This window comes from Gavialis gangeticus, unplaced genomic scaffold, assembly GCF_001723915.1.
Source record: "Gavialis gangeticus isolate Ggan-Ray unplaced genomic scaffold, GavGan_comp1, whole genome shotgun sequence".
Taxonomy (NCBI): domain Eukaryota; kingdom Metazoa; phylum Chordata; order Crocodylia; family Gavialidae; genus Gavialis; species Gavialis gangeticus.
Window position 1 is genome coordinate 72,454,751 of NW_017729022.1, and position 15,358 is coordinate 72,470,108.

Here is a 15,358-nt window from a genome sequence, read left to right on the forward strand (position 1 = left end):
GAGGGCATGATCTGCCTGGCAAATTTCCCACTCAGCCAGGGCAAGATGGTAATTCTGACAAGCTACAGAAACCAGTTAGCATGGACTGATTCTGATGATGCCCTTCAACTGTTTCACTTCTTGGTTCAGACATGTCACATTTGAATTTGGACACTTGACCTTGCAACAAAACATGGACCAGTTTGTGTTGTACTGGGCCATCAAGGAGGCCTTCTGCAAAGTGGAAAATGGACAGCTAGTCCTACATGAGCAACCCCATGTGAGGAATGGGGGAGAGGGTTTCAAATCTCCCATTGTACATTCTGTTGCTGACAAGTATTTCATGTTGAGCCCCTGGGAGGGCCACATACTTTTGCATTTTCACCACTTGTTTTTGGTGTAATATTTGTATAATAAAGTTTAAACATCAAAATTAAAAAGTGTATGCTATTTTTTCTTTCCAAAACACACAATTATAGCAATAACAGTAGGAAAAAAGCTTTTAGAAGGAAGGTTTTGAACAAGTCTACAGGCTGTAAACACAAATTAAAAAATTATATATAATCTGTAGGCAAGACCATTTAGAGGGACTAACGAACAGGAACACTGCCCTTTATCCCTTTAGCACAGCCCAAAAAGATGCATGTCCTATGGCAATTGCTAGAGCAAAGTCTCTAACCAAGTGTTTGAGGTTCATATTCACCTGCAGTAAGCATCTGCTTATGGACAATTCTGCAAAGGAGAATGATGGCTCATATTATAAACAGTTCTAGCAAAGTCAATTGAATGACTCGGTGGTAAATATTGTCCCCGAAAGCACGCATTTACAAGACCACATCTTAAAACTGGTCACAAGTTCTGCAAGCAAATTATTAAATTAGCACCTAGTAATTCAGCATATTAGCCTCTCTGTCAAATTGAGGTAAATTTTGAGGATACTTATAAATGTGATAATTCCAGATGTATCCACTTATGTAAGAGGTCTCATTTGAGGTTCAGCTCACATGCAAAATGTTACGCAAGTTCAGAAAGTGTCTTATGACATCTAAAATGTGCATCTAAAAAGTCAGTTCCACCAGTGGACTATTTTTCAGAGGCATTAAGTGCCAACGCATTCCCTGCAGTGTAATATGGAAGTGGAATAAGGACTGCACATGTACAAAAAAACTACAAAAACCAGGCGAGTTTAAGTGTCTAAGAAAGGATTTAGGTACCTAACTTCCAACACTCACTTCTTAGTTTTCATATATTTATAAAGTAGCTGAAGAGGCTCTAAAAACAATAGTCTTCCCATAAACAAACACAAATTTATAGAAGTTTTCAGAACTATTATTTGTGTACTACCTTTCTGGAGACATAACACTCCATCTGTATGGCACAACATTCACTATGGTGCATAGTCTTACACTTCATATTATAAGAGCTTATTTGTTTTGCCCCATGACTTGAAAAAGTAAAACGGGAATTACTTTAGCAAGAAATGAAAGACCTGCCAATTTTCATGTCTCTGCTGTGGATTGTGTGTGGTTCACAGGACCTTGTCTCCTCAATGGAAAATATTTTGGCTTCATGAAACCTCTCCAAGGCAAAGATGCCAAGAGAAGGCTTCTGAACACAGAAGAGAAGTTTCCCTTTTGGCAACCTTTACAGAGTGCAACAAATCCAGTCCAAACACATACCATTTTTATACAACATTAACACAACATTAGTAGCTAAAATAATTAATCCTAGAACTGTGGTTTCACAATTTTTTCCATACTTATTCAAACATAAAAAAAATCATGAGAGAGTTCAGCTGCCTCAGCACAAAGGAATTACCCTGTAGTAACTGTGTTTCCTTGAAATGTTGTTGTCAGCATAGATCCCTCTGGGCTAAATTAGAGCAGTAAGGGCTCTGCATATGCCTTATGCTCCTCATTGCTTCCTTAAGAGGGCATAGGGGGCAGAGCAATGCTGACCCTCCCTAAATTCCACAATAATTAGAAGCCAATGGTAATTGGAGACTTCAGAAGTGGGGGTGGAGGGCAAGTTATTGGTATCAATGTGGCTCTTGTGCGCCTTGAAGTGGCACAGAATTATTAAAGTGATTGTGGTTCTTCAGTGTGGAGCATGCTGCACATGAGCACATGCCCCATGCACGAGAGACTGGATTCCTTTAATAAGCAGTGTTTTTTGGAGCCATGCATGTGCCCTGTACCTTCTTATGCTCCCTACGCAACCATAAAGGGTGGACTGTCTGCATCGCTTCCTCAATAACCTGCACCTCTAAGCCCATGAGAGCTAACAACTCCAAGATTATCAGTGGATCCATGCTGACAACATCTTGAAGAACTGCAGCTGCTGTGGAGCAAGCACAAATTTGTTTAAGTATGTGCCAGTGTGGACCCCATTGTAAGTAACTGGTAAGCAGTATCTCCCTATACAGCAGATCAAGAAGTCAAAACAGTTCTATTGAATAAGTATCGTAATACTGATCTTTCAAATTTGAACATCTGCTTTGGCTACCATGCAAAGAGCAGTGTTATAAAGTCAACTGCAGCATGTAAATGTTTTACAACTCTCCGGAACAGACTGGAGCCTCGGGGAGGCCAAAGAGGCATGCAGGGATTCCAGAAGCCTGGAGAGAAGGCTTTCTTGCACATCCTTCAGTCTCCGAAACTTGCCAAGGACAGCCTAGTGCACAAGAGACCAGGTGTGCCTTCAAAAGAAGTGACAACAATTTGGTGACAGGCTCATGGCTTGTTTGCCAAAGTCAGTGAGGTTTCTAGGCATTGCATAGCTGGAGTCCCATTTTTGTAATATGCTTCTCACAACTATAAAAAAGTTATATATGCACACAAAATTTACTTGTCCACTTTTAAGCCTCCTGTGCAAGTATACACCCATTTCACAAATCCTATGCATCTTATTCTGACTCAAAATCTAGACTCTTGTGGGGGGGTTGTGCTGACTGTAGGCATTAGCTCAACCTTGCTTTATACCGTGAAACAGCCTTGAAGGGAACCACACAGATTTTTATCATACTGTTTCATTACTTTGAATGTATAACAAAGACAAAATATTGAAAAAATTACTACTGGATTTGATATACATACCAGAAAAATGGACATTTGTCTTTCTTGCGCAGTGTGCTTCAGGTCAGTGAAAGCTTCTCTTCCCAGCCCTCTTTCAGGAACATTTAGAACATGAGCCAACGCCAGATCATTCTTAGAATTCACCAACAGGTTTAAATACGCACAAAAAAACTTCTTCACCACCAGTAGCACCTGAATGAGAAGGCAGCAAGGAGAAGAGCAAGAAAGCTTGATAAGTTTTCACTTAAAAAGATATTAATTAGATATCTGCCAAAGTAACAGGTCTAAAAGAGTAAGAACATCATATACACTGAATTCCAGGATACTGACTTCTAAAAATAAGACAACTAGGGAAAGATGGATGGAAGCAAACATGATGCACATACAATATTTTTTGGGATATTTACTCAATTACAACTTGACATTTGAGATTTATTTCACACTCTCCCCCCCGCCCCATTGCACTGTTGGGCTCTAATTTATCTTGGGTCTCCTCCATAGGAACCACACTGTCAGATCCTCCTTTCATAACCCAGGGTGAAATCATGTTTCTGCTGAGTTCAATGGTATTTCTGCCATTATCTTCAAGTGTTCCAAGCCTTCACTAATCAGTTAAGGCCTGATTGTCCTTTTGCCTTCTACTGAATTTGAATCAAGCCCCTAATGATCATGGTTCCTGCATAGCTTCCTGAAAGAGGAATGACATGCAAGACCTTGATGATAATTGTGATTTCAAAGAACATTATGTTACTGAGTACTCTAAGAGAACAAGGGCCCTATAAAAAAGCTTATCCCTGACCAGAAGAATTTTCAAATGTAAAGGCGTAGGAAGAAGATATAAAAAACAAAAAATAGATGGCGAGAGGAAGAATTAAAGTTTTAAAGAAAACTAAGGAAGACTGAGAAATATTTTGCTGGGAGCTGCTGGTGAGAGTTTTTCCAGGGTGTAAGGGACTGGAAGGAAATAAAATCTAGCATGTAAAGCTTAACAGAGCTATTACCTCACAGTACATCACTGAGCAATTTTCCAGCCAACTAGTCAAGGCAACATCAGAGCTGAATGTTTCTGAGGACACTCAGAAATAAAAGGGCAGCAGCTATTGCCTAACTCCTGCTGCTTGAAGAGTACCTAAGACCATGCATAAGCAAGGGAAAACAGACCTTTTTATATTTGAAGGGGGGCCTAGCCTGACAACCAATATATACAGAGGACCAATATTCAGAGGACTCTTGACTGCTCTTTAGCTTTGCAGAATAGTCCTCTCTGGCCCTCAGTTCAGAAGTTATGGAGAGGAATACATAATTCAAGGGCAATTTTGACTAGTAGTAAGTGATGAAGAGCAAACTACGTTTCCCCTATTAAGCTAATTTTGCATATATCGTGCATACTTTAAGTTGCAGTAAAGATGAGAATAAATGTTTACCTTCATACTATCCTGGCTCTGTCTGGTGACTGGTGAAGAGGGCGTACAAAGAACAGTACTATTTTCTTCTGCCAAGTCTGGTATTCCAGATATGAATTCCAGCAACTGAACCTTCAGTAAAATATATCAAGCAAAATAACTATATAGTTACTGCAATTACAGTAACCACAGCCTCTTCCAACCCTTAAAAAAGAAGAAACAGATTGTATGGGCTGCTCTGCCTTTGAAAACAGGAGACTTCCAAATAGGCATCATACAAGCAGAGAATTGAGGTATAAGCCTGAAAATACAGGAATTACCCTGCCACACATGCATGGCAGGAGGTGTGATTGTGGATTCAGCATCAGATGGTAAAGGGGGAGCCTAGGATCACAATCTTGGGCTTCTCTTGCACTGGCAAGTAGCAAACTCCTGCAGCTGAGAAGGCCCATGCACTCCCACAGCCATAAGCCCACTTCAGACTGGGGTCACAACCGCAGCAGCACGCCATACATTTTCACGGCTGGGATCCTGCATCTGACAAGGCTCAGAGCCATGGGTGAACCCCATGCCCTCCCACAGTTGGGGAGCTTGCAGCTGTGGGAGCTCATGTGGCACCCCCGCAGCTGTGGGCTGTCAGCTGACAGGGCCACCAGCTGCAAGACCGCATGGGGTGTCCCTGCTGCTGTGAGCCCGTCGGCTGCAGACCCCCAGCCACAGAGGAGCAGCTGCACACATGTTCAATTAACTGCATTATAGAGAAAAGCCACAAAGTTATTACATATTTTTGGTGAAATCAATCTGTAGCTTATTCCTCATTTTATCATTCCATTTATTGATTGAACATGTGAGGGGTCACAAATTAAAGACATGATTAACAGGTTGATCACATCTTAAGTTCAACATATAGCAGGGGCCTAATAGGCCAAATAGAATCTGGCCCCAAGTATTTTTCTGCTAATATAATGTTTCTGAAATCTAGAGACCTGGTAATGTTAAACGTTCAGTTAGGAGGATTCTTGTCCACCCGCTCTAGTATCAGAAGCCCATGAAACAGGAGGAAAGGAAGAAATAAACAATCATTTAAATATTTCTTTAAAGACATAACAGTTACAAAGCTAAAACTTTCTTCCTCACAGAAAAACAAAGCAGCATGTATAGACAGTTCAGGGCTTTTGGAACTACTGGAGCTAGCTGTATTTAAACCATTCCAGAAATTAAAAATGAGACACTTACTGAGGATATCTCTTCACTTTCAGGTATTAGCATATGACACTTCTGACATATCTCTATTAGATCCAACAGATTGCTGCTCTTTAAGAATGTATCATAAGCTTTTCTAATGTCTGCATAATGTACAGGTGCTTCCATGTCTTCACATGATAATCCCAATTTGTCACGTAGAAAGTAATTCCACGTTTCCAACACATCACTTAGCAATACTGTGAAGTCTCCACAGTGCTATTATAAAGAGGAAAAACAAAATAGCATTATGTTTCATGGGTACTAAAGACGTTAAAAAAAAATAAACTCAAAACTAGCTATTAACTTTTTAAGATCCCCCTCTATTCTAAAGTACCTTAACCCTAACTCAGTTACACTATACCAAAAAAAAGTTGACTGTACAATTGAAGAATTTTAGACTATACACTCTTAGTTTCCAGTATTTTACCTTGTGCGTGAGCATAATTCTGCTAACAAGATTGGCCTCAAACTTCAATAGAATGACTGGTATTCAAATGCTTAAAGTTAGAAATGTGCAAATGTATTCACAGGCTATGGAGACACGTCCTTCTCCCCACCCTCGGTCTGCCAGAGATAAAATAAGCACCCACCTCCCCCAGCTGAGACGCTCCCAATATATGCAAGTAGGCAGCAAAGGCTGAAAGTAGCTTGGAGAAAACCTAAGTGCACACCCCAGCACAGCATTCAGACTCTCACAAGAACAGCTCTGCACTACTGTGACCATGTGTCCACAAAGCCTATCTTAAAAAAAGATAATTTCTAGGAAAGGGGAGAGATACATTTTCTGAAGTGCTCCTATTCTAATTTTCTATATTTTTTCCTTTCAACAACAATAAAAATCTAGTCAATGCAGCTCATACTGGACTTAAACACCAACAGAGTTCAGAAAAATATTTTCTCAATTTGGTTTGAAAGAATTATTTCAGAAGTCACTAGTTAAAAATAAAACATTTATATACAGTAACTAAAATTAAAATCTGGTGTCAAAAGATCAAGGATTGCAGTTTAACATGTTGTAAAACAAATTCAAATTTAAATAAAAGTGAACTCCATGGATCAATTTTTATGATCAAGTCCCTATCATGACAACACAATCCTATTATTCATACAACTGAATGAAAGAGTCTGTGGTAAAAATCAGAAAATGTTTTGCTAGGAGCACCTGCCAACTGGCTAATATATGAAGGAAGTTCAAGCAGTTCAGTGCTTTCATTCCCCCATAGACATCAGAAAGATTGTATTTCACAGGCATAAAACAAGAAAAAGAAGTTTTACACATTTTAAAGTACTTCGGTTGTATTTTTTGATAGAACGTTGTGCCAAGTATGCTCTTTCAGGAGTTCCAAAGCCCTGTTTTGCTCGTTCTAAAATGAAGTTAACACTAAATTTGGGGAGCAGCGAGATTTTTTACAGTTCTTCCTAGGGCTAGGTAGCTAGCAAATAACTGCTAGTGATACTGTAAAAGTTGTTTAGAGATGGAAAGGCATGTGTTATAACTTGGCTGAGTACCTCACAGAGGGCAAATCCCTTTGAATCCCTATGATTTTAAGAGTATACACACACCTGAGTGCATGTGTTGGCACTGCGCATCCTCACCACGTATGGTGGGGTTGGATGAAACCAGAATGAACCAACGAAGGAGAAACTTCCAGTTTTAATATCTCTACATTTTACCGCCAACACTGATCAGTAAAGTAATACGGCCACGTTGTACCTTCTATAATAAGCCTCATAGTATGATGGATGGAGAGCCAAGAACTGTAAGGTTTACCTCACAGTTTCCTAATCATTTTCAAGTCAACGCAGAAAATATGTTGTGCTGCAGAGAAAACAGTGTATGCAGACACTGAAAGAAAAAAAAAAAAAGCACTCATCCATAGAGGCATATACTAGGGGTGTGAGAAATGGGCCCTATTCAATTCGGATTTGGCCCAAATCAGGGACAGCAATTCGATTAGTTAATTCAGATCACTATCCCTGATTCGATTCAGCCAAATCTGAGTCTGAAGATTCAATACCAATCAAAAATCAGCAATTCAGCACAGAAGCAACTTTAAACCTTTTTTCTACATACCTCAAGGTATCAGGCATGGCTTGTGGGATGCTCTATCTGCCCCAGCATCACCGCATTCACAAGAGCTCGAGGGGGCGTGGGAGCCCTCCACGTGCTCAGCGATGAACCCGGAAGCAGACCAGAAATACTTTGGGTCCACTACTGGGTCTGCTGGGGAGCATACTAGCAGATTGGCGATCGACCACGAGGGGACCCCAGGTGCCCCCTGCAGACTCAGGAAGCACCAGTCGCTGAATGGGGGGGAGGGGCCTCCCCAGCAGACCCAGAAGTGTTTTTGGTCCGCTTCTGGGTCTGCTGCTAAGTGCGCTGGGGAGCCCCCCATGCCCCTGTGGGACACTCCATCCGCCCCAGCATTGCAACATTCACAAGCCACCCAGCACCTCGAGGTATGTAGAAAAAACATTTAAAACTGTGTCTCTGTTTGAATCGCCGAATCTCTCAGAATCAATTTGGAGAGATTAAAGAATCTCCCAATTAGATTCGGATTGGGAGATTCAACCACCGAATCAAATCAGTGACCGAAGGTTTGCACAGCCCTAATATATACCACCCCCATCTATATCCAGGAAGTTCAGATTACATCATCTCTGCAAAGAGAACCTCCCTCCTATAGCATTTACTGGGATACTGCACCCCAACGCAACTTCACAGTGGTCTGAAGGCTACGGGACATTTTTTTTGTGTGTATAATTTCTGGCACTTCCAACCCAAGCACCACTTCCCTCCCCCCCACCAGAAACAAATTGCCACCACCAAATCACTGCCAATATCAGGACTTAGCAGACCAGATGGAATTGCCTGGCAGGCTGGATCCACCCTGACTGCTGTAGTTTGTCAACCCCTGATCTAGAATATGAGGAACACCTGAAGGAAAAAAGCATAGGCTGGAATCACAGTTAAACAATAATACAGGCTTCAGACATGTTAATATAATATTGAAATGGAGCGATTCAGCATACAAAGGTCAGAAAACTAAGTGCAAGATTTTTTTTTTTTTTTACTTCTGTACAAAATACACGACAAATATGCACATAAAGTAATGATCTTAATCCACATGAAGGCACTTCTAAATGTCCAGCAGTTTCCATTGACAGAGTACTAACCTGTTTATTGACCTCAGCCATTGAGAGCTGTAAAGCCATAAGCATACAGTCTGCTCCACACACAGTTGTTCTTTCTGAATCTGAAAATAGATGCCATTGTCTTCTAAAATCTTTGACCATATTTAAGATCTTTTGCTGAAAGGCAGCCATGTTCCTACAATAGAAGTCACAGAAAGTAAGTTAGATTTTTAACTATCAGAGAAGTAGAATTCAGGAATGGACTTCCAAGCAAAGCAGTGGAGAGAAGGAACATGCATCTTTAAGACTGAATTGAATAAGCTTACGGAAGGGAAGGTGATAGGATGGAGCGTGGCAACATCAAGCAATGCATGATGTGAAGTCATGTGTTTATACCCCAATCTGGGGACTGCAAGGGTATTTCCTATAGAGTGGAAGGCGTCTTTTAATCCCAAACCTCAGAGTTTTGGTTCGTCCTAATCTCCTCTAAACTTTTTAGATCCCATAGTTCATCTGGTGCCCCTCAAGTTTCCTACAAAGCACTCATCCCATCTTCACCCAATATAAACCACCTCCTTTACAATGGGTCTTCACAGTACTGTTTTTCCAGTTATTTAATCCTACTCCATCACCCTCTGAATCCCTTCTTTGGAGAAGGGGGTGATCAAACTGAAACAAGACACCTATTATCACATTAAAGCTGAGACCCAGACAAAAAATTGAGGGCAAAAGAACAAGTGGTGGGAGGACAAAGCAAGAGATGCAAAAGTTTTCCGACAGCCATAACAGTTTCTTCAGCGCAACAAATCTATCTATGGGTCAAGTGCATAAGAAGCCATTCTTTTGAGGTCCAAGGATGCAACCCTCTTTAAAGACAGCTCCAACATGAAAGCAAGGTGGGAGGAGCACTTTCAAGAGCTCCTGAACTGAGTCTCTAATGTGAAAGACAATACCGCTGAAGCCATTCCACAGCCCCATTAACGATTACCTTGCAGATCCACCAACTTATCAAGTAGTAAAAGCAAATACGCAGATAAACAACAAAATATCTGATCCTGATGGAATATCAGTTGAAATTTATAAGCAAGGTGGAAACATGCCCTCTCATCAACTCTTATTGTACAAATCTGGAAACCTGAACAGATACCCAGTGACTTGAAAGAATCATTACCATATTCAAGGAGATTTATTGCAATGAACACTGTGATATTGAACTCCTGTTCATAGCTAGGAAGATCCTTGCCTACATTCTTGTCAGCAAACTCACTTTTCTCACTGAGGAGATTCTACCCAAGCCCTGGTGTGGTTTCAGATCACTTTGATGGACAGCGGATATGATCTCTGTTGCTAGACCTGACTAAGGCCTTTGATTCAATCAACAGAGAGGTTCTTTGTAAAATATTAATGAGATCTGAATGACTGCTAAAATTGGTTACCATTATCAGATTTCTTCATAACAGAACTACAAGCCTCCTAAGCAATGGTGCAAAAATGGACTGATTCACTATTAGGACTAGAGTCAAGCAAGGATGTGCAATTGCACCAACACTTTTCCATGTACATCATAGCTATATCATATTTCATTGCTGATAGACTTCTGTCTGGAGGCTGCTGGAGTCCAGTATCATATGGATGGGAAATCTCTAACATCAGCTGGTTACATTTCAAATCCAAGATAACCAACACCTTCATTATGAATTTCCAACATGCCAGCCTGTGTCATGCATGCCCACTCAATTGAAAAGCTCCAAGTCACTTTGGATTGTTTCTGTGAAGCATATGAAATGCTTGGCTTCACTGTCAACTTCACAAAAAATGCAATACTTTACCAACCCACCCCAAACCAATCAGCTGCTCCACCACGTATTACAATCAGAAGGCAATCCTTGAAGACTGTTGAGCATTTTCCCTATCTAGGTAGCCACCTTTCCCAAAAAGTAAACATAGACAATGATATTCAACACCAGATAACACCTGCCAGTGCTGCCTTCGGAGGTCTCCAAAATTGTGTCTTCAATGACCATGACGAACTTCTCACCTACAGGCTGCGGTCATCCATACCCTGTTGTATGGGTGGGGAACTTGGACAGCGTAGCAGAAACATCTGGAAACTTTGGAGAACTGCCATCGGCAATGCCTGTGGAAAATCCTTCATACCAGCTGGAAGGACAGATGAGTGAATGCCAGTGTTCTGGCTCAAGCAAACACCACCAGTATTGAAACTGTGTTTACACAGCACTAGCTGCGTTGGAAAGGACACGTCATAGGATGCCCAATAACCAGCTCACAAAACATGGCCTATGCTCCCAAATCACTGATGGTCACCCCTCTAGGGGTGGGCAAAGAAGAGACACAAGGACATCTCAAAGGCCAATCGGAAGAAATGTCATAGTAGCATCAATACCTGGGAAACTCCAGCACCGAGTCATCCCCCATAGCAGCGTGATGCATGACAAGGCATCAATCGTTTTGAGCAAACTCACTTCACTAAGAGGTGTATAGATGAGAAAGACAAGACAGATCTGTGACCCTACATCACCAGGATCTTCCTGTTCCTTTCTCTCTGAACTATTCACCACGTCTGCTGTTGAACATGTCGATCTTGACTCAACCTCTTAAGTTATTTGTGGACTCACTAATGACTTCCACTGTTCACTGGAGTACCCTTATTCAACAGCCGAGGACAAATCTTACTCCTTGCCCTTCCCTAAATCCCTTCTTGGAGAAGGGGGTGACCAGCTCAATCTCCACCCTGTACAAATGTGTCATCTGGCCTGTAGAGCTCCCCATAGCTCTGGAGATCTGGTGGCAGGGAAGCACTGTTGACAAAACTCTGGTCCCCCGGGGAGCCTGTCAGGTCCCGCAGGGAGGCTGGATGACACGACTGCACAGGCCGGAGATGGACAACTACTAGCATTCAACACACCCCAGGCGTACTGGACTGTACACCTCTGACTGCACCACCTCTGCATGCATCCACGCATTGTGCGTCTGCCTCTTGCTGGGGTCATCTGACCCCAGCAGTCTTTCCTGCGGGGGGGGGGGCCAGACCCGATGATCTGTAAGGTCTCCTCCAGCCAGTAACAACTCTGAAACGATGAAACACTGCAAGCCAGATAACATGACCCGCGTGCAACATTGTGCTGACCCGCGGTCACTCAGTTGCCAGACAGGGGCACACACAGGTCCAGGCACGAGACTGGGGATCAGATCTGGGTGCACGGCGGGATCGGCGCAGGCTCAGGCAGGGATCCAGGGGCAGGGTCCGAGCGCACAGCCGGATCCAGGCGCACAGGTGGACCGAGCCCGTCAAGCCCCGGAGCTCCCGCACCTGCGTGGCTACTGCAACTGCCCCAGGTCCCTGCAGCCGGGCGGCTGCCCAACGCCACTCACGCCTCCCAAGCTCCCCGCCAGCCCCGGGCTCCAGGCGCCTCCGCTCCGCTTTGCTCAGCCAAGACTCGCGCTCGCGGCTTTCCGGGTCCTCAAGATCCCCCTTCCCCAGGTCCGGGCGGGTCCGGGCAAGCAGCTGCAGGGAGGGTCTCGGACGCCTGTACCTGCGCGGAGGGGGCGGGGCGTCCTTGCCCCGCCCCCCCGCATTCCGGTCCAGTCAATGAGCGAGCCCCAAGCGCCAACGCACGCGAGCCCCCGGTGGTTTGAATTTAAATCTCCCGCAGCCGCCCAATCAGAGTGCCGCAGCCTTTGGCCCGGAAGTGCAAGGTGCCGGGGGCGGAAGCGCTGCTTTACGAACAGCTTCGCAGGAGACGTACAGGTAAGGCGGGGTGGGGAGTGTTGTGAGGGTGTCGGGGGTGTGGTGAACAGCTGTGGGGTGGGGAGAGTACCGCTACCCTCTCCCCTGTGCGTGCGGGTCCCTGCCCTGCTGCGGGGCTCCTCATCCCCTGGAGGGGAGGCTGAGGCAAGGCTGCGCTCCCCTGGCCTTCCTGAAACGCCTTGGGACGAGGGGCAGGCGGGGGCAGGAGCTGTTCCCTCTGCCTGGGGCTCATCTGGGCCCCTTCCTGGTGCTTGTGGGCTGGGCCCCTGCTGCACATGGGGGTGTCTTGAGGCCCCTTTCAGCTTTGCTACTGTATGGTAACTCTGTGATGCTAAAGCCCCTGTGGAGCAGGCAGGGCCCCACGGTCAGAAAATCTCAGTGTCTTGACTTCTTGTGCCCCCGTGCCATTGGTAGGGTCATGTCCCAGGTGTTTTCTTCTCAAGCGTGTAATTTGTTTCCGGGGGGTTTTGTCAGGGAATATTTGTTGTAGCTATATTAAAGATCAGCTCCTTTACAAATAAAACTTCCTACCCAGGAGAACCATACCGCCCTTTACCTTCCCCATGTAATACAAGGTTTTGTTTCTACCTGGGAGAAATTTTACAACTTTTCAATTCTCCTTTGCCAGACAAAGAGCATTTGGGCCAGAAACTTGCAAATAAAGACTCTTTTGTGGGGGTAACTGTCGAATTGGTTTAATAAAAGATATCACCCTTCCCCAAGAAGCTTTGTCTGGGGATCGGAGTGTGTGTGGTTTGTTTGTTTGTTTGTAAATCTCCTTCTCCTGTAACAGTCATTGCTTCTATGCCACCTCCATCTTACCACTGAAATGAAGCAAGACTCTGTTAGGAGCGCTGCCTACACTGTGGACTGCGAAGATTATGTGCACGTGGTGGAGTTCTGTCCGTTTGATAGCGGAGAGGCTTGTTCCCTAATTGCATATGGCGGTAACAATTATGTCGTTGTAGGAACTTGCAGGTTTCCGGTGAGTGGGTTTTTTCTATTTAAGATTTGGAGCTTGGGGAGGTTAATTCATCTTTAAAAGGCATGGTTAAGGAGTACGTTAGAACCACAGCATTTTTTTTTTTCTTTTTAAAAGCACTTTGAGTTGGGCCCATTTTGTTTTTAGATTCCAGCATAATTGTTTTTCAAGCAAGTATGTCCATAGAAATTCACTTTAACGAGAATTATGTATAGTAAATTGAGGCTTGATTCTGCTAATATAGCTTCTTTTTGATCACTGAATAAGACACAAAAATAATAGATCTTTTCTCTTAGAAAGAAAGTTCAATTTCTATGTCTTTCAGAACGTAGGTAATCGCTACCTGAGGAGTTGTGCGCTCTTAGTTTGGACTGTGCCTGGTGAACCGGGAATGTGCTGTATGTGTTACGAAGTGCCATAATTTATCATATCTGATAGAACTCTTCTCCCCAGAGCACTAAGTCCCAATCTGTATGAATCCATTACTTACAGACTGACTTCCAGCCAATGCACGTGATACCAGAAATGAATAATTACTTGCCATATTTCCTCAGATATAAGATGAGGCTTTTTTGCCATTCAGGGTTGGGGGGCATGGAAACCTCTTGCTTGGAACAGCTGCTCCTGTTTGAGATGGAGCCAGGGTAGCTTGTGTGGCAGGTAGGAGGTGTTCAGGGAAGGGGCACACAGTGAGGGGACGTGGGAGGGGGGGATGCACAGAGCAAGGGGGCATGGAGAAACGGTATGCAGGGAGCACAGTGCAGAGGGGAACATGGGGAAAAGCACAGTGTGGGGGGAGCACATGAGAAGGAGTGGTGGGGCAGCATGGGTGAATAGATGCATAGTATGAGGAGAGCATGGGGCAAGGGGTTGTGGGAATACAGGGAAGGGACACAGAGGAAGGGGTTGCAGGGGGAGTATGGGTGAAGGGATGCATAGAGCAAGGGGAGTGTGGGGAAAGGGACACGGGATGAGGTGCGAAAGGGGCCACTCCATGCAAGAGGAAGCACAGAGGAAAGGGCATGCAGATACAGCGGGTGGCACAGGGCAGAAACACATGGAGCAAGGGGAGTTGGTTCACTTAACTGCATTCTGTTTAACTACATAATTTGCAATGGTAAAAAGGAGATGGCAGTGCAGAAGAGATCCTATGCATAATCTTTATTTGTTACATTGTAATCAGTAGGCAAAAAATTAGAACTGGCATTATGTTATAAAGTTAAATTATGCACCTATTCAGTATACATAATGTGGTAGTCTGCATAATTCATGTTGGCCAGTTGTTAGGTAAAAACAAAATGCTGTCTTTTGAGCATATAAGCATCAAGAATCAATATAAATTATTTTTAATTTGTATTTTAAGTTTAACTTAAACAATATAAAGCATTTCTTTTCAGTGAACATGTTTGAAAATCTGGAGAGGAGTGTTCTAGAAACTGGATCTAGTTTCTGAATTTCTTATCTGAATCCATCTGTGTATAAAAGAACATTATTTATGCATTCGGTGATCCAACAGCATTTACAATAGCAGTATAGCAGGGACAGATTCATAGGACTTTTTTCTATCCCTTCCAGTAGCTGAAACAGCATGGTAATAAGCTTTTTGTAAGTTCTTGTGGTCATCTTTGATGCCTCTACTACCAGTGTATTTTGTTTGGAGTAGATAGTCCATGCACGCTGGAAATGTTCATTACTATAGATTTAACTTGAAATAAGCTATCTGTATCTTGTTAACCGTGTGCTGCTTCTTTCTTTTTTTCTCCTTACATCT

The 15,358-nt window shown here is 43.4% G+C and overlaps 2 protein-coding genes across 4 annotated transcripts in view; one reads left to right on the forward strand and one right to left on the reverse strand.

Annotated features, from left to right (window-relative positions):
* PARPBP (PARP1 binding protein) overlaps nt 1-12,403 on the reverse strand; it is a 64,318-nt gene extending 51,915 nt beyond the window's left edge. The window contains exons 1-5 of one of the 3 annotated variants that reach the window (XM_019515365.1): nt 12,230-12,403; nt 8,879-9,032; nt 5,693-5,917; nt 4,478-4,588; nt 3,075-3,245 (exon numbers count right to left, since the gene is read on the reverse strand). In XM_019515365.1, the coding sequence (XP_019370910.1) occupies nt 3,075-3,245; nt 4,478-4,588; nt 5,693-5,917; nt 8,879-9,028 (657 nt within the window). In that variant the 5' untranslated portion in view covers nt 9,029-9,032; nt 12,230-12,403. Of the gene's footprint in view, nt 1-3,074; nt 3,246-4,477; nt 4,589-5,692; nt 5,918-8,878; nt 9,033-10,897; nt 10,998-12,167 lie in introns of those variants that run through there. The other 2 variants (XM_019515363.1, XM_019515364.1) reach the window with 2 other exon arrangements.
* Nucleotides 12,404-12,523: 120 nt separating this feature from the next.
* The window catches only part of NUP37 (nucleoporin 37), a 58,605-nt gene continuing 55,770 nt past the window's right edge, over nt 12,524-15,358 (forward strand). The window contains exons 1-2 of the mRNA XM_019515367.1: nt 12,524-12,605; nt 13,399-13,590. Coding sequence (XP_019370912.1) covers nt 13,435-13,590 — 156 coding nt within the window. The 5' untranslated portion in view covers nt 12,524-12,605; nt 13,399-13,434. The remainder of the gene's footprint in view (nt 12,606-13,398; nt 13,591-15,358) is intronic.